At 43.4% G+C, this 23,547-nt stretch overlaps 1 protein-coding gene across 2 annotated transcripts in view; it reads left to right on the forward strand.

The window, feature by feature from the left end:
• Nucleotides 1-23,547, forward strand: part of LOC106584592 (dual specificity protein phosphatase 8) — a 108,959-nt gene that overhangs the window by 13,312 nt on the left and 72,100 nt on the right. For both annotated transcript variants that reach the window (XM_014170054.2, XM_014170055.2), the window contains exon 2: nt 979-1,532. In XM_014170054.2, the coding sequence (XP_014025529.1) occupies nt 1,296-1,532 (237 nt within the window). In that variant the 5' untranslated portion in view covers nt 979-1,295. The remainder of the gene's footprint in view (nt 1-978; nt 1,533-23,547) is intronic.

Below are 23,547 nucleotides of genomic sequence, written 5' to 3' on the forward strand. Positions count from 1 at the left end.
CATGAACTGTGTGTGTGTGTGTCAGCTAACAGTCTGACAGTTGTAGCGGTGGGAGGGAAAGTCATTGTGTGATGAAGGAGCTTATAGAGGGGTCTCTGTGACATGTGACGACACACACACACACACACACACACACACACAGGCTGTTTATCTGTGTCCAGACCTGCTCTGTGAATTCCCCTCTTGCTTAATTTATCTCAGCTCCTCAGTTTCCTGTTTCACGAGCTGCCACACAAGAGACCTTGCACCCACCACAACACACACACAGTTTCAATTGTAGTACAGCGCTGTAGTCAGTGTATAAAGGCACTGTGTATTGCTGTAATTTCACCTGATAGTCCTCATAGTAGATTCCTCAGATCAGATCTCAGAACAGATTGAGCTCAGGGATGATCCAGAGCCCCTGTGAAGTCCTAACATGTTATATATTTGTTTAGCACTCTGGTTGTTTTTTATATGCGAGGTGAGTAAAGCCTGTAAAGAGACTGTAAATGTAAGAATACTTTACACTTGACATTGCGGTTATGGTACTGATGGCTGTAGTTTGTTTTAGGTTGCTCTAATTAGCAGCCCAGGGTCTGGCATACAGGATGGAACATGGAAGACAGTAGGCTACTTTGTCCACTTGGTTACTGTGTGGTGTGACTCATCACTATGTCATGTGTGGTGTGAATCATCACTATGTCATGTTTCATAACTTCTCAGGATGATTGATTCAGTACACCTTAAATCTGTCTCATAACCCTCACACCCATGTGTTTCAAAACTCCAGCAAAGTTTTCTCAAAGTTGGTGGCAGCTCAATTGCCACTAGTGTTACAAAGCGTTTAATTTGAACAGTGTGTAGATGCTGATTCACTTTAGATGGATCTTTCACATACAGGTTAGAATGTTTGACTTATAACCATCTACATGAAAAGTGCCTTCACTCACTCACTCACTCACTCACTCACTCACTCACTCTTCCTTCTCTCCTCAGACACCATGGCTCTCCTGAGGTCCGTTACAGTAGCGGTAGCGTCTCTCCTCCATTGACATCCTCTCTTCTCCGCTTCCACCACTCCCTCTCTCCACTCATCTACCCATCCACCCTCAGCACCACCCCTCCCCCATCCATCCATCCACCCCTACAACCTCAGCACCACCCCTCCCCCCCATCCATCCACCCCTCCCCCCTCAGCACCACCCCTCCCCCATCCATCCACTCATCTACCCTCAGCACCACCCCTCCCCCCATCCATCCACCCATCCTCTCCACTCCTCACTGACCTCGTTGCTACCCATCGTTGTGACATCATGGCGGGGGAGAAGGGACCAACCAGGCGGAGCGCCATGGACATCAAGCGCCTAGCGGGGCTGATCCAGAGGGGGGCGGGTCGTCTACTGGTGATTGACAGCCGGACGTTCTCGGAGTACAACGCATCCCATGTACAAGGGGCGGTCAACGTGTGCTGCTCCAAGCTGGTGAAGAGGCGACTGCAGCAGGACAAGGTGTCCGTCACCGAGCTACTACAGCCCAACGGCAAGGTCAAGGTAGGTCAAGGGGACAGGGGTTAGAGGTCAGGGGTCAGAGTTCGAAATTGGATGGAAGTTAGTTTATTGTCCTTCAAGAAGAAATATTTTCAACAGCTCACCTGTTACACTGTACAGATCACAACAGGAAAACATGCTGGTAATGAGGGCCAAGGGGCTGCCTACAGTGTATCATTCTATCATAGAAATCGAATCTAGATTATATTTCTATGCATTCTATGTCTGTGTTCCAGGAGACCAGCACCAGTCATTAGTTCAGGATTATTTCCTGGATGTGAGAGATGCTTTTTGGGTGGGAGAAGAAAAGCAGCCTAAGGACATGAACATTCTCTGCTATTGTTCTATGCAACAGTGTCAGGTAGAGGTCTGTGTACTGTTCTGTTCTGTAGGCAGTCTGTGTCTCTCTGGCTAGCTCCTACTCTGCTCTGGATTTCTGGGTGCTATATTTGGCAGGCTGGCAGGCAGGCAGGCTGGCAGGCAGGCTGGCATGCAGGCAGGCAGGCAGGCGGTAATACTGTAGGTTTATTGGGTGCTATATTTGGCAGGCAGGCAGGCAGGCAGGCGGTAATACTGTAGGTTTATTGGGTGCTATATTTGGCAGGCAGGCAGGCGGTCATACTGTAGGTTTATTGGGTGCTATATTTGGCTGGCAGGCAGGCAGGCAGGCAGGCGGTAATACTGTAGGTTTATTGGGTGCTATATTTGGCAGGCAGGCAGGCAGGCAGGCTGGCAGGCAGTAATACTGTAGGTTTATTGGGTGCTATATTTGGCTGGCAGGCAGGCAGGCAGGCAGGCGGTAATACTGTAGGTTTATTGGGTGCTATATTTGGCAGGCAGGCAGGCAGGCAGGCTGGCAGGCAGTAATACTGTAGGTTTATTGGGTGCTATATTTGGCAGGCAGGCAGGCAGCCAGGCGGTCATACTGTAGGTTTATTGGGTGCTATATTTGGCAGGCAGGCAGGCAGGCTGGCGGTAATACTGTAGGTTTATTGGGTGCTATATTTGGCTGGCAGGCAGGCAGGCAGGCAGGCAGGCTGGCAGGCGGTAATACTGTAGGTTTATTGGGTGCTATATTTGGCAGGCTGGCAGGCGGTAATACTGTAGGTTTATTGGGTGCTATATTTGGCAGGCAGGCAGGCAGGCTGGCAGGCGGTAATACTGTAGGTTTATTGGGTGCTATATTTGGCAGGCAGGCTGGCAGGCGGTAATACTGTAGGTTTATTGGGTGCTATATTTGGCAGGCAGGCAGGCAGGCAGGCAGGCTGGCGGTAATACTGTAGGTTTATTGGGTGCTATATTTGGCAGGCAGGCAGGCAGGCAGGCGGTCATACTGTAGGTTTATTGGGTGCTATATTTGGCAGGCAGGCAGGCAGGCAGGCAGGCAGGCAGGCAGGCAGGCGGTCATACTGTAGGTTTATTGGGTGCTATATTTGGCAGGCAGGCAGGCTGGCTGGCAGGCAGTAATACTGTAGGTTTATTGGGTGCTATATTTGGCAGGCAGGCAGGCGGTAATACTGTAGGTTTATTGGGTGCTATATTTGGCAGGCAGGCAGGCAGGCAGGCGGTAATACTGTAGGTTTATTGGGTGCTATATTTGGCAGGCAGGCAGGCAGCCAGGCGGTCATACTGTAGGTTTATTGGGTGCTATATTTGGCAGGCAGGCAGGCAGGCTGGCAGGCGGTAATACTGTAGGTTTATTGGGTGCTATATTTGGCAGGCAGGCAGGCAGCCAGGCGGTCATACTGTAGGTTTATTGGGTGCTATATTTGGCAGGCAGGCTGGCAGGCGGTAATGCTGTAGGTTTATTGCAATGAAACCGAATCCTCCCGTTTTCCATGACTTCTGCTCCCAATATGACAGCCTTTTTTCCATGGCCCAGCCATGGCATGCTACGCCAATCCTGTATTTTTAGTCGCTGTGTGAAACTGGAGGTTGGTTGTTTGTCTGTGTGCGTGCGTGCGTGCGTACGTGCGTGCGTGCGTGCGTACGTGCGTGCGTGCGTGCGTGTGTGTGTGCGCTCTATCCAGTAATTTTACATGATGGGTAAATCCTTCTCAACAGAGCTGTGGAAATTACATCTTCCTTCCCACAGCACCAACAAGACAGAAACAATGTTACAGTGGCGCAATTTGAATGTAATTACACCTGTAATGCCAAAGAACACGACCACAGCATTGATTCTGTGATGCTATAAGATATGGATGACACATGCCCTTAGTATCGTGGTGACGGAAACATTTGGGGGAATGTTTTAGGTGTGACACACAGTTTGAGTGGCGAGTCATAAAAGCCAGTCGTCTACTTCCTGATGTGAACCAGCGGGCCCTGGATGCCTGACCTGTCATGTATGTGTGTGGCTCGTGCTCCGTCTCATTCGCTCCTTCCCCCCTAGCTGCTTATATTCATGATTTAGCACTTGGAGTCAGTCCTTCAAACTCAGCCTGTAAATATAACTACCCATCCACCCTCAGTGAGATGTAGAGGTGTCTAACCCACTCCACATGAGTGGACGCAGCAGCACCTTAGACCTTTATTCAACTTAATGAATATATGTATTTGCTCCCTGGGATTGAAAGAAATCTTTAGCTGGCTGGAGAAGCTTGGCATTCTCTCTCTCTCTTTCTCTTTCTTCTCTCTCTCTGATTGAAATATGCATCATACCCGTATTTTCTTCCCTGGTAAGGTTAGAGTCATTATTACCCTGAGCAGAATGCTGTTGCACAACTCTTCTTTTAATAGACCAGTGACTAATGTCTCCCAGTCAGTGTGTAGAGGCTTTGGACTGGTCGGAAGGCTAGAACTGGTTAACATCAGGGCTGGGTTCAATTCCAAATTCAGAAAGTGAACCCAATTCAAACTTTTCCTAATTGAAAAGCATTAAAGATAATTGGAATTTCAGACTACATTCTGAATTGACTGGAATTTAAGTGGAATTGGCCCCAACCCTGGGGTGTAATCATTACTCCAAACATTTGCAAAACGTTCCATTGTGCAATGAAAACTAACGCTTCTATTGGACAGATTCAGGTAGGTCCCCCGTCCCTGTTTGCTGAAAATGTCCAATAGAAATGCTAGTTTTCGTTGCAAAATGGAACGAAAATGCAACTGTTTGGAGTAATGATTACACCCCAGGTTAACATAATCATTTAGGGCCCGATTCTGATCCGAGTTAAGTGCAAGTAAATAGCTTGCTATTCACCTGCTATTTGTTCTGAATACGGCGTATTCTGACCTTGACTTAATTCTCCAGTAATTCCACCACATTTACGCACGAGGAAACTGTGAGTAAGTTCTAGCGAACCTACCCGTTCCAAGTGGAGTAAGCATCTACTTAGAGATGGCCCAGAGGTTGGCTTAATAAAAATAACACCTTCTCCATCCACTGTAATGTACTTGGTAACAATTTGATAAGGGCTATTGTTAAATATTAGTCACTATCAGTATCGACCGTCAGTAGGCCAAATAACACAATTCAACTGCCAATTTACTGTTCGTTTTCTTCAGTTGGTATAGCCTACGTTATCATTTAATTTAATGACATTGTTTCATTTACCTTCATTTGCTTCCTCTGTAAACGCTGGCACGGCCATGTGGTTGTTGCTGAGGATCGTTAGTAACAGTTGATAATAAGAAAAAACAAGTTGAATTAAATCATTATGGAGCGCAGACCATGCCGTGACAGTTTGAACTCGCATGGTACAATATTTAGCTGTGTCATCACACAGTTCCGTGGTTAGTGCAGGCAATAGACGAGGGTACAGCCTACTATTGTACACTATTTTCCCTATTATAATTATATGTACACCAGTGGTGTAAAAATACTTAAAAGTACTACTTAAGTCATTTTTTGGGGTATCTGTACTTTACTTTACTATTTATATTTTTGACAACTTTTACTTTTACTTCACTAAAAGAAAAAAATTATGTACTTTTTTCTCCATGCATTTTCCCTGACACCGAAAAGTACTCGTTACATTTTGAATGCTTAGCAGGACAGGAAAATGGTCTAATTCACTCACTTATCAAGATAACATCCCTGGTCATCCCTACTGCCTCTGATCTGGAGGACTCACTAAACAGAGAACATCCCTGGTCATCCCTACTGCATCTGATCTGGTGGACTCACTAAACAGAGAGCATCCCTAGTCATCCCTACTGCATCTGATCTGGTGGACTCACTAAACAGAGAACATCCCTGGTCATCCCTACTCCCTCTGATCTGGTGGACTCACTAAACAGAGAACATCCCTGGTCATCCCTACTGCCTCTGATCTGGTGGACTCACTAAACAGAGAACATCCCTGGTCATCCCTACTGCATCTGATCTGGTGGACTCACTAAACAGAGAACATCCCTGGTCGTCTCTACTGCCTCTGATCTGGTGGACTCACTAAACACAAATGCTTCATTTGTAAATGATGTCTGAGTGTTGGAGACTCCCCCTGGCTATCCGTCTTGTTTGCTTAATTATATGGAATTTGAAATTATTTATACTTAAGTATATTTGAGCAATTACATTTACTTTTGATACTTAGTTGTATTTAAAACCAAATACTTTTAGACTTTTACTCAAGTAGGATTTTACTGGGTGACTTTCCCTTTTCTATGAAGGTATCTTTACTTTTACTCAAGTATGACAATCGGGTACTTTTTCCACCACAGATGTACACTAATCTTCCAGTATTACCATGGGTTAAACAGTTCAATCTAACTAAATGTAATCGAAAATGTTATCTACGTAATCCCCAAAAGTAATTGTTTATCATGAGAGGGCCATAAAAAATAACTAGTAATGCTGAGTACTCAAAGAATGGTAGAAATCTCACCTTCCTGGTAAAAATAGTTATAAATTGCTGAGGTGTAGTCACTTTTTAGGACACAAGCTCAATACAATACAAAGCTGTATTAATAAGGCTTGAAATTACTTAGATGCTTTCTAAATATAGCATAATCAAATTATAAAATGACTTACTATAAGATTTTACCTTCCTTATAACTGTTAAATACATATTTCTATGTTTAGTGTTAGAGAAAATGTGCATATTTTCTAAAGTTCTCTGTTGATCAAAGCATCTGCCCCCATTGCTGTAAACGTCTCACAAAGCTCTAGCTTGGCTTCCTGAACTCATTAGGAACTCTCCTTCCATCTCATATTAATCCTGTCCATCTATGACAAACAGAAACTGTTGTTTGTTTAAAATCTATGAATTATTTTTAGATTAATGGCTATAAATCTATCTCTGAATGTGCTACCGTGATGATTGCAGGCATGTGCTTTGTCAGTGGCTGTGACAGAGCGAATGAAATGGAAGGAGGGACATCCCAGCTTCAAGTGGTTTCAGATTTCACATCCTACGTCACACAGGCTCAGAAGAAAATACTACTGTGTCCTTGGGAACCAGGGATATCACTCAATGCGAGCCATTTCGATCTATGGTATCCACGGATAGATGAGGAAGTGAAAATGTCGGTCGGAACCGGTACCAGAAACACGCAGGTCCCCTAAAAAGGGGACTTACATCTAAGAGGTTTTAAAGAACTGAATGTGGCAATTTTCAGAATGAACCAAACCATTGTTTTCTTTATTTCGAGCGTAAAGGCTCTCCAAACCTGTTTATGATTCATAAATACTTTCCTAACCCTAAATAATCTACAAGATCAGAGTAGCTACCAATTGGTGCTGAAACGGAGACGAATATGCATATATTCAGATGGATTTCTTTCATTGATCCCTAACATTCTGAGCCCGTTCTGTTTCATCTCTTTCTCTCTGCCCCTCTTTTCTCTCTCTGTCTTCTCCGTGTTGCCCTGTTGCTGGCTAGTTGTTGGTATTCTCTCCACCACAGTAAAGAGGATAATGCTGCTGATTTAATGCTAGGCTGGATAAAGCTGGAACTAGCCGGGTGACATGGGAGGGCCACACGGCCCCAGAATCCTTTGTTATTGGCTAAGCATGACATCATCCCCCTTTGTGTGGCCACTGGCAGGCCGTGAGCTGGGCACGTGCAGAGCGGCTGCGCGGTATTAATGCAGGCTCCCGCCCCACCACACACACACACACACACACACACACGCACACTGCCTCCCACAGGGCTTTCAGCATCACCAGGGGCCGCCTCAGCCAGCCTGTCTCAGTCAGCCGAGGAAGCAAAGGACATCATTGTGGGTCCTTGTGGGAGTGAATGTAGGAAGCTGAAGAGAGAGGGGGTATTCATGGGTGGGCTACCTCCTGCCTGCATCCCATTGAGTCATAATGGCAGGCATCCCCCAAGGCTCTATGCTCGGCCCTTTCAGATTTTATCATCACAGGATTAGGTTGAGTGAACTAAGTGTATGGACAGGAATCAAAATGGCGTCCTCCCTCCCTACATAACCCCCATGTAATTCACTGTACTGACTCTACTAGGCTTAAACTAGGTCAGTTAAATACTGTAGGCTGTGTGTGTGAGCGTATTTGTGTGTAGTGTGTGGGTGGACCTCGACCTCAGTAGGAGCATGGCTCCCTAATCAGTGACTGTGTGATGGTCAGGCCGGGTTGTTTCTTGGCTTCAGCAAAGCTAATCCTTCCACGCTGCTCCATGCTGCTGGATGTGGTGTAGGAGTGAATCAGGGCCTGAACCAGGGTCAGTCTTAAAATATGGCCCAGAAGTTGGCTAGCTCCAGTCAGGGCCAGGGCAAGGCCAGAGCAAAGTCTGACAGATGGTCCAGAGGTTGGCTAGCTCCAGTCAGGGCCAGGGCAAGGCCTGAGAGATGTCCCAGAGGTTTGTTAGCTCCAGTCAGGGCCAGGGAGACTCTTAGACTGGCATTTAGGGAGGTCACCAGGCTCTGTCCTGTACTGCACTGCACTGTATGCTGACTGACAAAGTGTAGTTCACCAAATTCAAATGAGAGTCGCTAACACTCTCTATCACACACACACTCTTCTTCTGTCTTCTCTCTCTCCAGATTAATTTCCACTACAAACAATTTTAACACGTTTAACCTTAACTAATGTTCAAGTGTCACTGGTTAGTCTTTGATACTAATTGGTCCTTTTGCTGGAAGACTGGGTTCCGGCTGCACGTGTCCCGTAAGCCGTTTACTAAATATTTATCTCCTTCACCTACCGGTGTCCACCTGCTAGGGATCCTGGGTAATGACTTAATGAGGTGTAATGCCTCATGGGATTGCCCCACCACAGACACAACACCTAGAAAAGACGAATACGTTGTCTTCTTACCATATGACAAATCTCTTACATAATTAGTCTTGAATATGGATAAGAATAGCAAAATGGATCATTTTACAGTATTTGCATGATGAGCATTGAGCACTATATCATGAAGTATAGAATTGTGTTAATTACATTCACTAGTAGTGACTGAAATGGATTAGCAGTTTACAGTATCATCCTTATTTTAACCTAGGACTGCAGTATACAGTTGGATGCACAAGTGTCATATCCTGACCCATTGACATTATTTCCAGGTAATGGTAGCGACGGAGTTCGCATATGCGAGTACAGTGTCATACTTGTTTCCATCCAGGACAATACAGTAGTGTAGACATTGTTTTTAGGTCCATATCCTGTTCTAGCCGGATGTACAGTAACATGGCTATTGCACCACTCAGGATAACTAACCCGCTGTGTGTCATAGCCAGGTAGGCGGGTTGATGGTAACAGAAGGGCGCAGCAGGATGTTTGGGGATTTTTATGACACCGCCTGGATTGTTTTGGTGATTTCCTGAGGCAGACATTGTTTCTAGAAACTTCCGCGAGAATTTGAAACTTGGCTGCAGAAGTTATCGGACTACAAAATTAAAATGTGCTTTAGCTGTCACCTTGGCCTGGTATTAGGTACACTATCTGGCTACTTCCTACTGCAGGACAGCAGTGCTCGGCAAGTGGGAATCTGTTGCGAAGGACACACTGCCCCGTGTTAGGGTGCGTGAGGAGGACGTAGGGTGCGTGAGGAGGACGTAGGGTGCGTGAGGAGGACGTAGGGTGCGTGAGGAGGACGTAGGGTGCGTGAGGAGGACGTAGGGTGCGTGAGGAGGACGTAGGGTGCGTGAGGAGGACGTAGGGTGCGTGAGATTTGGATCAAGGGGTCCAGAGGCAGGGTGTTGTGGGTGAGGGGCAGTGGAAAAGTCCCTCCGTGTGTGGTGAACGGTCATCATCAGTCATGTGAGTGATTTGGTCACATGATCCACCCCCCGCTAACACTTCATAATAGCTCCACATAAAGCATTCAGAATGGATTAGTTAATAGTTTATTCATAATTTATTAATCATTACTCCATTCATAAGATGATTCATGTAGGTCCTTATAAACCATTTACTAATCACTTAGATGTTATCATCCTAAAGTGTGGGGTGTATATATACTTTATGAATCATTTCTAAATGTTTTGAGTGACCAGTGTAATTTCTCACAAAAAGATGGACAGATGGACATTCCAACAGTACCTGATGTTCCTAAAGGTCTCAAAATGACCTAGATCCTATCAATGGTTAAACAATAAGCACACAGAGAATGTTAAAGAAAATATTTTAAACATTTTATTCCAAAACCGTAACTTCAAACACACTCTATGCTGAGTAAAGTAACATAAGCATTTCTTGGCAGTGACTTTTCTACCATAACCAAAGTGTGGATTACAGTCACACCTTAGAGCAGTCTAATATCAGTTAACCCAGAAATAAAATCTTGTGCAACTTGGTCAGCTGCATGACTAAATTATGGGTCCTTACTTTTATTTAACCTTTATTAAAAACATTGAGATTAAAAATCTTTTTTACAAGAGAGCCCCATACGTGTTAGAAATTGGGAGTTGTGGTTTGCTGTGAGGACTCCACCCAAAAGCAAAGGCACCTACCCCCACCTCAATCACATAACAGTAGTAATGAAGGAATAAATATCCATTAGAGGGAACCTGTCCGGTCCGGCCAGCTGTTATGTGTAGGCTGCATCTCCCTGTTTTATGGTTAGTTTGCTGTCGCGATGTTGACAACACTAGCAAAACATTCACATTAGAACTCTTCCTCAACTCCTTCCAACAGTGGTTTCACAACAGTTTTTGTTAATAAAATGTTGAATATATTTCCTTTAACATCCTGTGTTGTGTGCTTATTATTTGAACATTGATATGGTCTAGGCTATTTTGAGTCCTTAAGGAGCATCGGGTACGGGAATATGCATCTTTTTGTGAGAAATTACATTGGTCGCTCAAAACATTTATCACTAACATTGAGTGGCTGCTGCCAACATACTGACTCAAATCTCTAGCCACTTTAATAATTAAAAATGGGATGTAATAAATGTATCACTAGCCACTTTAAACAATGCCACTTTATATAATGTTTACATAACCTACATTACTCATCTCATATGTATATACTGTACTCTATACCATCTACTGCATCTTGCCTATGCCGTTCGGCCAACGCTCATCCATATATTTTTATGTACATATTCTTATTAATTCCTTTACACTTGTGTGTATAAGGTAGTTGTGAAATTGTTAGATTACTTGTTAGATATTACTGCATGGTCGGAACTAGAAGCACAAGCATTTCGCTACACTCGCATTAACATCTGCTAACCATGTGTATGTGACAAATAGAGTTTGATTTGATAAAGTATTTATAAAGTATAAATAGCCCACTTCAGATGAGGCCACACGAAAATACTTAACTAATGATTAGTAAATGGTCTATAAGGACCTATATTAAACATCTTATCAATGATCTTAAGAATCATGATTAAATACTTTAAAAGTTGTTTTATAAACCCTTACCGAAAAAACAGGCTTCTGGCAAACAGTTGTGGCAAACCTTTGGCCAATTTGACGCAAATTTGTGGTAAGCTCATATTTTCACATGCAAATTAGTTTTGTGGCAAACTATTGCAGTAAACTTGCGGAAACTCAGTATGAATATGCAAATTAGATCAGGTTTTTGCTTACTTTGTTAACCTGTTTAGGATAGGGGGCAGTATTTTCACGGCCGGATAAAAAACGTACCCGATTTTAATCTGGTTATTACTCCTGCCCAGAAACTAGAATATGCATATAATTGTTTGATTTGGATAGAAAACACCCTGTCTGTGAGTATAACAGAACTCATATGGCAGGCCAAAACCTGAGAAGATTCTATACAGGAAGTGCCCTCTCTGACCATTTCTTGGCCTTCTATAGCCTCTTTATCGAAAACAGAGGATCTCTGCTGTAACGTGACATTTTCTAAGGCTCCCATAGGCTCTCAGAAGGCGCCAGAACGGGGAATGATGACTCTGCAGTCCCTGGCTGAAAAACAGTAGCGCATTTGGATAGTGGTCGATCTGAGAACAATGAAACGGGCGTGCGCGTGAAGAGTCCATTTTACATTTTCAGTCTTTGAACGAAAATGACGTCTCCCGGTCGGAATATTATCGCTATTTTACGAGAAAAAACGCATAAAAATTGATTTTAAACAGCGTTTGACATGCTTCGAAGTACGGTAATGGAATATTTTAAAAAATTTTGTCACGCGCCGGCGCGTCACCCTTCGGATAGTGTCTTGAACGCAAGAACAAAACGCCGCTATTTGGATATAACTATGGATTATTTGGAACCAAAACAACATTGGGTGTAAAGTAGAAGTCCTGGGAGTGCATTCTGATGAAGAACAGCAAAGGTAATCCAATTTTTCTTATAGTAAATCTGAGTTTGGTGAGGGCCAAACTTGGTGGGTGTCAAATTAGCTAGCCGTGATGGCCGGGCTATCTACTCAGAATATTACAAAATGTGCTTTTGCCGAAAAGATATTTTAAAATCTGACACCGCGATTGCATAAAGGAGTTCTGTATCTATAATTCTTAAAACAATTGTTATGTATTTTGTGAACGTTAATCGTGAGTAATTAAGTAAATTCACCGGAAGTTTGCGGTGGGTATGCTAGTTCTGAACGTCACATGCTAATGTAAAAAGCTGGTTTTTGATATAAATATGAACTTGATTGAACAAAACATGCATGTATTGTATAACATAATGTCCTAGGAGTGTCATCTGATGAAGATCATCAAAGGTTAGTGCTGCATTTAGCTGTGGTTTTGGTTTTTGTGACATTATATGCTAGCTTGAAAAATGGGTGTGTGATTATTTCTGGCTGGGTACTCTCCTGACATAATCTAATGTTTTGCTTTCGTTGTAAAGCCTTTTTGAAATCGGACAGTGTGGTTAGATTAACGAGAGTCTTGTCTTTAAAATGGTGTAACAGAAGGCGTTTATTCCAGAGTCCTTCAAAAATGAACAGGCACAGGACCAGAATGAGCAGTCCACAAAATGATCTGGAACACAGTCCAGAAAATACACCTGTCTAATAGAGCCAAACAATAAACCGCCACCCAAACCTACGAAAGGAAAAGCAAAACAATTCCGCACAAAGCCCCTTATACCACCCACCACTGCGACCTGTATGCTCTAGTCAGCTGGCCCTCACAACATATTCGTCGCCAGACCCACTGGCTCCAGGTCATCTATAAGTCTATGCTAGGTAAAGCTCCGCCTTATCTCAGCTCACTGGTCACGATAACAACACCCACCCGTAGCACGCGCTCCAGCAGGTATATCTCACTGGTCATCCCCAAAGCCAACACCTCCTTTGGCCGCCTTTCCCTCCAGTTCTCTGCTGCCAATGACTGGAACGAATTGCAACAATCACTGAAGCTGGAGACTTATATTTCCCTCACCAACTTTAAACATCAGCTATCTGAGCAGCTAACCAATCGCCGCAGCTGTACATAGCCCATCTGTAAATAGCCCACCCTATCTACCTACCTCATCCCCATATTGTTTTTATTTACTTTTCTGCTCTTTTGCACACCAGTATTTCTACTTGCATATCACCATCTGCTCATCTATCACTCCAGTGTTAATATGCTAAATTGTAATTACTTCGCTACTATGGCCTATTTATTGCCTTACCTCCTCACGCCATTTGCACACACTGTATATAGACTTTTTTTCCTATTGTGTTATTGACTGTACGCTTGTTTATTCGATGTGTAACTCTGTGTTGTTGTTTGTGTCGCACTGCTTTGCTTTATCTTGGCCAGGTCGCAGTTGTAAACTTACGTGGTTAAATAAAGGTGAAATAAAAAATATACAAAAATGGTGATAAGACAACCTATTTAACCTGAATGACCATTAAACTTAGAATTCATAATAATTGTTACTTACCGTTTTCATGGTTTTCAGTCAGCCAAAATCTGTCGAAATAACGTTCACCGGTTTCCAGTCGCACTAGAACTGGAATACTTGCAAGTATTCTGGTGGACTTAATGCGCTGGTGGTGGTAGAATTAACCCACTGGCTGGGTCAAATACCCATAACCCAACCTTAATAACCCAGCACTAACAACCCAACCTTAATAACCAAGCATCAACAACTTTCTGTATTTACAGAAAACAACACAACTAATGACCCAATGCCTGCAAACCAGCAATTGGGTCATCAAAACAACCCGGCATTTTTTAGAGTAACTTACATCTTTAAGCCATGCATGCAAGTAGCCTTGACCTGTCTGGTGCACACACATTTCTCTGTCCTCAGTTTGATTGAAGGCCTCAATCTGTATTTCTGCATTGTAACGGATGGCTTCTAGAAAGAGAGAACGAACAACACATGATCAAGATCAGCTACCTACTAGTTTAAAGCAATGAAAGATCTAATTGTTACAAATAATGAATGTATGGGCTACATGCATTTACTTACCTTAACAATCTTGAAGACAATACACTCATTTATCACTGCAAAAAGAGTGTTGAGTGAGTGCACCACAAACATATGTCCAGGGTGTTGATGCATCCTTCTCCCAATACAGCCTCTTCCAACACCACGTGCTAGCTAACATACTACTGAACTGTAACACTAGCATATTGACATGTATATTGGTATTAAACAACAAGAACATAATCACCTAAAAATATTCAGTACTGTTCAAAAGTTTGCGGTCACTTAGAAATGTACTTGTTTCCATGAGAACATACATGAAATGAGTTGCAAAATTAATAGGAAATATAGTCAAGATGTTGACAAGGTTATAAGTAATGACTTTTAATTTAAATAATAATTGTGTCCTTCAAAGTTTGCTCTCGTCAAAGAATCCTCCATTTGCAGCAATTACAGTCTTGCAGACCTTTGGCATTCTAGTTATCAATTTGTTGAGGCAATCTCAAGAGATTGGCTTGATGGGCACTTCTTGCATACGGTTAAGCTGCTCAGTTGTGCACCGGGGCCTCCCACTCCTCTTTTCTATTCTGGTTAGAGCCTGTTTCTGCTGTTCTGTGAAGGGAGTAGTACACAGCGTTGTCCCAGATCTTCAGTTTCTTGGCAATTTCGCACATTGAATTGCCTTCCTTTCTCAGAACAAGAATAGACTGACGAGTTTCAGAAGAAAGTACTTTGTTTCTAGCCATTTTGAGCCTGTAATCGATCCACAAATGCTGATGCTCCAGATACTCAACTAGTCTAAAGCCAGTCTAAATAGCCAGTTTTATTGCTTATTTAATCAGAACAACAGTTTTCAGCTGTGCTAACATAATTGCAAAAGGGTTTTCTAATGATCAATTAGCCTTTTAAAATGATAAACTTGGATTAGCTAACACAACGTGCCATTGGAACACAGGAGTGATGGTTGCTGATAATGGGATTCTGTACACCTATGTAGATATTACATAAAAAATCTGCCATTTCCAGCTACAATAGTCATTTACAACATTAACAATGTCTACACTGTATTTCTGATCAATTTGATGTTATTTTAATGGACATTTAATTTTTTTCTTTAAAAAACAAGGGCATTTCAAAGTGGTAGTGTAAGTGTTTAGTCAAATCATTGGTTAGCTAACTGTAAGGGGTGCGTAACTGGTGGCAGGGAAGTCAGATGCAGGAGAGCAGAACTAGGTAATAGCTGGAGCAGTTTAATTCCAAACCAACGGCATCAAGAAAATAACAGCTTGGGTACAAAACCCGACGTGCACCAGTCAACATGTGCACAAGCACTTACAAACAAACAAACAAACAATACCACACAAAGACATGGGGGGGAACAGAGGGTTAAATACACAACACGTAATGAGGGAATGAAAACCAGGTGTGTGGGAAAACAAGACAAAACAAATGGAAAATGGATCAGCGATGGCTAGAAGACCGTGGACGTCGACCACCGAACACCGCCCGAACAAGGAGAGGAACCGACTTCGGCAGAAGTCGTGACAGCTAACTATCTATCACATGAATTGTGCAAAAATATGATACTTAACGTTAGCTAGCTAAGTGCTAGCCAGTCAGTCAGTGGCGCTGACAGATTAAACTGGTATCAACAAAATGTGTTTTACTCTATCCCATAAAACATGACATTGCTAACTATGCATGTTTGCCATTAGTTGCAATAAATATTGTTGTTGCCAAAGGTTTGCTGCAGATTCACCAGTAGTGGCAAACGTTTGCAAAATCTGGCAGTATTTTGTGGCACACTATCTAGTTTGCATCAAATTTGTCACTAACTAATTGGATGTTTGCAGCAACAAATTAATTTTTGTAAGGGAATTTGTAAATAACTAGGTTACAAAATGTACAAATGTGGGAGTAATGATTGATAAATAATGAATAAACTATTTTCTAATCCATTATAAATGCTTTATTATATGGAGGTATTATAAAATGCTACCACACCCTTTCACAGCAAATGATAGAGGGGACCTTTGCCCCAACACGTCTGCAGACAGACAGACAGACAGACAGACAGACCCTCGGATTACACAAATCAACAAAGAATTTGAAAACAAACCCAATTTTGATAAACTCCCATGTCTACTGGGTTAGACAGACAGACAGACATGCATAGCACTGCCAGCTGCCAGTCAATGACATCATATCACCATTGAGTGTTATCTTTACTGACGGGGTTGTTTGTACAGTCTCAGACCCTGCTGGTAGACTAAAGATTTGATGGTTAGAACCATCACCCACCTGCAACTAAATTTACATTTTAGTAATTTAGCAGACACTCTTATCCAGAGAAACTTACAGTAGTGAATGCATACATTTCATTTTTTTTTCTTCCCATACTGGTCCCCCGTGGGAATCAATCCCACAACCCTGGCGTTGCAAACACCATGCTCTTCCAACTGAGCCACATGGGACCACCAACTACAGTGCCTTCAGAACGTATTCATACTCCCTGACTTTAAACACCATGCTCTACCAACTGAGCCACATGGGACCACCAACTACAGTGCCTTCAGAACGTATTCATACTCCCTGACTTTAAACACCATGCTCTACCAACTGAGCCACATGGGACCACCAACTACAGTGCCTTCAGAACGTATTCATACTCCCTGACTTTAAACACCATGCTCTTCCAACTGAGCCACATGGGACCACCAACTACAGTGCCTTCAGAACGTATTCATACTCCCTGACTTTAAACACCATGCTCTTCCAACTGAGCCACATGGGACCACCAACTACAGTGCCTTCAGAACGTATTCATACTCCCTGACTTTTTCCACATTTTGTTATGTTACAGCCTGAATTCAAAATGGATTAAATATGTTTTTCTCTCACCCATTTTCACACAATACACAATGTTAATTCTTTGAAACTAAATACAGAAATATCTTATTTACATAAGTATTCACACCTCTGTCATTACATGTTAGAATCACCTTTGGCAGTGATTTAAAGCTGTGAGTCTTTCTGGGTAAATCTCTAAGAGCTTTCCACACCTGGATTGTACACTATTTGAACATTATTATTTGTTTAATTCTTCAAGCTTTATCAAATTGGTTGTTGATCATTGCAGCTCATTGCAGATCATTGCAGCTCTGGCTGGGCCACTCGAGGACATTCAGAGACTTGTGCCGAAGCCACTCCTGCATTGTCTTGGCTGTGTGCTTAGGGTCGTTGTCCTGTTGGAAGGTGAACCAAAAAATGTCTGCAGCATTGAAGCTCCCCAAGAACACAGTGGCCGCCATCATTCTGAAATGGAAGAAGTTTGTTGGAACCACTGGACGCCCGGCCAAACTGAGTAATGGGGGAGAAGGGCCTTGGTCAGTGAGGTGACCAAGAAGCCGATAGTCACTCTGACAATGCTCCAGAGTTCCTCTGTGGAGATGGGAGAACCTTCCAGAAGGACAGCCGTCTCTGCAGCACTCCACCAATCAGGCCTTTATGGTAGAGTGACCAGACGGAAGCCACTCCTCAGTAAAAGGACGATGACAGCCCGCTTGGAGTTTGCCAAAAGCCACCTAAAGACTCTCAGACCATGAGAAACAAGATTCTCTGGTCTGATGAAATCAAGATTTAACTTGGCCTGAATGCCAAGCGTCATGTCTGGAGGTAACCTGGCACCATCCCTACGGTGAAGCATGGTGGTGGAAGCGTCATGCTGTGGGGATATTTTTCAGCAGCAGGGACTGGGAGACTAGTCGGGATCGAGGGAAAGATGAACGTAGAAAAGTACAGAGAGATCCTTGATGAAAATCTGCTCCAGAGTGCTTAGGACCTCAGACTGCTGCGAAGGTTCCAGAGTTTGAGGATCTGCATAAAAGAATGAGAGAAACTCCCCAAATACATGTGTGCCAAGCTTGTAGCGTCATACCCAAGAATGCACTGTATGTACTGAATAAAAATATAAACGCAAAATGTAAAGTGTTAGTCCCATGTTACATGAGCTGATATAAAATATATCGAAAATGTTCCATATGCACAACAAGCTTATTTCTCTCAAATGTTGTGAGCAAACTTGTTTACATCCCAGTTAGTGAGTATTTCTCCTTTGCCAAGGCAATTCATCCACCAGACGGGTGTGGCATATCAAGAAGCTGATTAATCAGCATGATCATTACACAGGTGCAACTTGTGCTGAGGACAATAAAAGGCCTCTGAAATGTTTTGTCACACAACACCATGCCACTGTTGTCTCACGTTTTGAGGGAGCGTGCAATTGGCATGCTGAATGCAAGAATTTCCAACAGAGTAGTTGCCAGAGAATTATCACACCCATCATTATCGTATTTCCCAGCATGCTGGATTGCTGGTAGATTTTTTTTAAATGGTTTGTTTCAATATCTTTGTTTGTGCATTTACTTTGATTGATTGATTAACCTTATGCTACACAAAGATAAATAACATACATTTTGTAAGTTAATCCAATCAGTTAGTTCGATTTTGTTTTTGCACCTGTTACTGTAATGTTTGTTCCAGTTCAGATTACTTGGGTAGTCGCATCACAATTTTCCCAACCCGGAGACTCATTCTGAGTGCATGTTGCAATTAAATGAAACATCTTATGGTGTCTGGATTCTAACACATCACTTTACAAGCCAGCAAAATGTGACTTGTTGGTAGGGTGGCACAATTGTGTTAACTTTGGCAAAATTCCCAGGATTTCCAGAAATTCTGGTTGGGCATTTAGTGGAACAGAAGCAGGAAATTCAACCAGGATTTTGGAATAATCTGGGAGTTTTGCAACCCTACTTGCAGGCCTTATAACTAATGGTATGAAGGATGACCTTACCCCTAGGGTACTTGTGATGTTACGTTTGATAGCAGAGCTCCGAGGAATGCTTAAAAATCGCTATGCAGTGTGCCGATCCCTGTATCACTTTATCAGAAGCACGTGATCAATGACGTACGAAGCTTCGTTTTGTCGAACTATCACCTGATTGGTTTGGTAGAAGTCAAAACGGCTACGCTGTGCATGTGCTACGGAGTGTGGGACGTCATCTATAATAATTTGGCTGCTCTATATTCTTTTGACCAGCAGGTGCCACTAGTGTACACTGTGTTAATCAAAGCCTCGAGAATTTAACCTATTTTCGCCCGAATTGGCTGGAAAACCTCAATGCTTCAGGAAGCTTCATTTCCCCATCACTACAGGGTACCACTACAGTGACAAGTGTTTGTACCCCTTTAGGAACACATCTAAACCTTTTTTCTGAGAGTTGACTACAATGGCCTGAAACTCATGGTTTACAGACCACATCAGGCCTGCAAGTCACATTATGCTGACTTGGAAGGTGATGTGTAATTTCTATTGGAATCAAACCAGTGTGGGGATATCCATGTTTAGAATTGTTTTCATCACCTGCATCCTGTATTCAAAATGACTGCCAAGGTTGGGCAGACTAAGCTACAAGACTACCTGAAGCATCTAAAGTGGAAATGTCTCTGTCACTAACAAATACAGTAATTTGTGGTAACTCTACAATTTACTCAAGGCAAGGCACTCTGGGAAATATTTGAATAAGGCTTTACACTAAGCAGTATGTTAATTTAACACTGTTCCCATGTCTACATGGGTCCACAGACTCAACACAGTCAGTGTTAATTTAACACTGTCAGTGTTCATGTGTTTGTTTTTTAACACAGGGTATATATGCTGTGTCTGCCTTCTCTGCAGCAGCAGTTGAAATCATTAGGTTTCTACCTAGAACATTTTATGCTCTCACTGCAGGCCATTTTCCCTACTGCCTGTGTCATGTTTGTTGCTCATAATGTCCTATTTGAAGCCAGACCTCTCGTTTTTGTACACATATAAAACACCCGCTGAGAGGCAGAGCTGGGCGGTCAGGTCTTAGACTCACAGGTCAGTAACGGAGGGAAAAACGCTCTCCCACTCCCTCCTCCCTCTTTCTGTGGAGGAGGTAAGAGAGAAGACACTCTACTTACATCCTGCTGCGATGCACTGTCTCAATTTCAATTTAAGGGGCTTTATTGGCATGGGAAACACATGTTTACATTGCCAAAGCAAGTGAAATAGATAATAAACAAAAGTGAAATTAACAATATAAAATGAACAGTAAACATTACACTCACAAAATGTCCAAATGATCAGAGACGCTTCATATCTCTCTCTCTCTCTCTGTCTCGCTCTCGCTCTTTCGCTCTTTCTCTCTCGCTCTCCATCGCTCTGCTCGCTCTTCCCCTCTCCCCCTTTCCCTATCTCCCTCTCTCGCTCTCACTCTCAATTCAATTCAAAAGGCTTTATTGGCATAAGAAACATATGTTTACATTGCCAAAGCAAGTGAAATAGATAATAAACAAAAGTGAAATATACAATAAAAAATGAACAGTAAACATTACACTCACAAAAGTTTCAAAGGAATAGAGACATTTGGAATGTCATATTATGGCTATGCACGGTGTTATAACTATACAAATGCAAAATGGGTTGTATTTACAGTGGTGTTTGTTCTCCTCTGGTTATTGCTGTGATTGCACGCTGTGGTATTTCACCCAATAGAAATGGGAGTTTATCAAAATTTGATTTGTTTTTCGAATTCTTTATGGGTCTGTGTAATCTGAAGGAAGTATGTGTTTCTAATATGGTCATACATTTGGCAGGAGGTTAGGAAGTGCAGCTCAGTTTCCACCTCATTTTGTGGGCAGTGTGCGCACAGCCTGTCTTCTCTTGTGAACCAGGTCTGCCTTCGGTGGCCTATCTCAATAGCAAGGCTATAGTCACTGAGTCTGTACATAGTCAAAGAGTTCCTTAAGTTTGGGTCAGTCACAGTGGTCAGGTATTCTGCCACTGTGTACTTTCTGTTTAGGGCCAAATAGCGTTCTAGTTTGCTCAGTTTTTTTGTAAATTCTTACCAATGTGTCAAGTAATTATCTTTTTGTTTTCTCATTATTTGGTTGGGTCTAATTGTGTTGCTCTCCTGGGGCTCTGTGGGGTCCGTTTGTGTTTGTGACCAGAGCCCCAGGACCGGCTTGCTTAGGGGACTCTTCTCCAGGTTAATTTCTCTGTAGGTGATGGCTTTGTTATGGAAGGTTTGGGAATCACTTCGTTTTAGGTGGTAGTAGAATTTAACGGCTCTTTTCTGGATTTTGGTAATTAGCGGGTATCGGCCTAATTCTGGTCTGCATGCGTTATTTGGAGTTTTACGTTGTACACGGAGGATATTTTTGCAGAAATCTGCATGCACTCTCAATTTGGTGTTTGTCCATTTTGTGATTTCTTGGTTGGTGAGTGGACCCCAGACATCACAACCATAAAGGGCAATCTTTCTCTTGCTCTCTCTCTCCCTGCCCCTCTCTCTCTCCCCTCTCTCTTTCTCAGTTGTACCTATGCAACACCTGCATTGTTAATGGTAAAACAGCAGTATAGTAGTGTAGTGCTGCTGCCTGCTGGCTGGTGAAGGGGGAGGGACTGAGTCTTTTCATATGCTGCAGTATGTCGACTCCAGAGGTTATTGACCTCTAACAATGCAGTAATCAGGCAATCTCTCTCTCTATCTATCTCTCTCTCTCTATCTCTTTCTCTCTCTCAATTTATTATCATGGGAAACATATGTTAACATTGCCAAAGCAAGTGAAGTAGATAATAAAAAGTAAACATTACACTCACAGACGTTCCAAAAGAATAAAGACATTTCAAATGTCATATTATGTCTATATACAGTGTTGTAATGATGGGCAAATAGTTCAAGTACAAAAGGGAAAATAAATATACATAAATATGGGTCAGAAATCTTGATGCTATGATGGCACACTGTGGTATATTACCCAGTAGACATGGGAGTTTATCAAAATTGGGTTTGTTTTCAAATTCTTTGTTGATTTGTGTAATCCGAGGGTCTCTCTCTCTCTCTGTCTCTCGCTCTCTCTCACTCGCTCTCTCTCACTCGCTGTCTGTCTGTCTGTCTGTCTGTCTGTCTAGCCCTCTATGATCCTCAGTTATCTGTACAGGCAACCTGTACTTTATGTTTGTATTCTTATCTTTTCTTATTTCTTAATGCTTCATTGTCGAGTAGGAAGCAGCAGTAAACATTTTGTTGGGACGGTGTGTATACCATGTGCATCCTGTACATTCGACTAATAAAATGTGAAACTAGGTGTGATATGATAATCTGGGAAAGGAAGCATCCTCCTGGTGAGATCACTTGAAGATTAAAGGACAGCCTTTCACTCTGATCATGTACACTGATGTAGACACATATAGTGTTTTTGTGTGTGTGTGTGTATTTCAATCTGAAGGAAGTATGGTTTGAAGTGACTGAAATGCATCAATTTTGTATGATCTTCTGTGTACAAAAGAACATAATCATTGATGATGTTCTTATTGCCACAGTCTGATTTAATGCCTGGTCTTATCCACTCTGTTGTAATGAGTCCTGCGCTGCTTGTGGGCATTGTAGAGGGAAACAGAAGGGGGAGGAGGTAGTGCTAGGGGGGAGAGAAGGGGAGGGGGTAGTGCTAGGGGGAGAGAAAGGGAGGAGGTAGTGGTAGGGGGAGGGAGGGGGGGTAGTGGTAGGGGGGAGAGAAGGCTAGCGGGTAGTGGTAGGGGAGGGAGGGGGTAGTGGTAGGGGGGGAGAGGGTAGTGGTAGGGGGAGAGAAGGGAGGGGGAGTGGTAGGGGGGAGAGAAGGGAGGGGGTAGTGGTAGGGTGGAGAGAAGGGGAGGGGGTAGTGGTAGGGGGGAGAGAAGGGAAGGGGGTAGTGGTAGGGGGGGAGAGAAGGGGAGGGGGTAGTGGTAGGGGGGAGAGAAGGGGAGGGGGTAGTGGTAGGGGGGAGAGAAGGGGAGGGGGGTAGTGGTAGGGGGGAGAGAAGGGAAGGGGGTAGTGGTAGGGGGAGAGAAGGGAAGGGGGTAGTGGTAGGGGGGAGAGAAGGGGAAGGGGGGTAGTGGTAGGGGGGAGAGAAGGGGAGGGGGTAGTGGTAGGGGGGAGAGAAGGGGAAGGGGGTAGTGGTAGGGGGGAGAGAAGGGGAGGGGGGTAGTGGTAGGGGGGAGAGAAGGGGAGGGGGTAGTGGTAGGGGGGAGAGAAGGGAGGGGGGTAGTGGTAGGGGGGAGAGAAGGGGAGGGGGTAGTGGTAGGGGGAGAGTGAAGGGGAGGGGGTAGTGGTAGGGGAGAGAAGGGGAGGGGGTAGTGGTAGGGGAGAGTGAAGGGGAGGGGGGTAGTGGTAGGGGAGAGTGAAGGGGAGGGGGGTAGTGGTAGGGGAGGGGAGAGAAGGGGAGGAGGTAGTGGTAGGGGAGGGGGAGAGAAGGGGAG

The sequence above is a fragment of the Salmo salar genome, chromosome ssa23 (genome assembly GCF_905237065.1).
Source record: "Salmo salar chromosome ssa23, Ssal_v3.1, whole genome shotgun sequence".
NCBI lineage: Eukaryota > Metazoa > Chordata > Actinopteri > Salmoniformes > Salmonidae > Salmo > Salmo salar.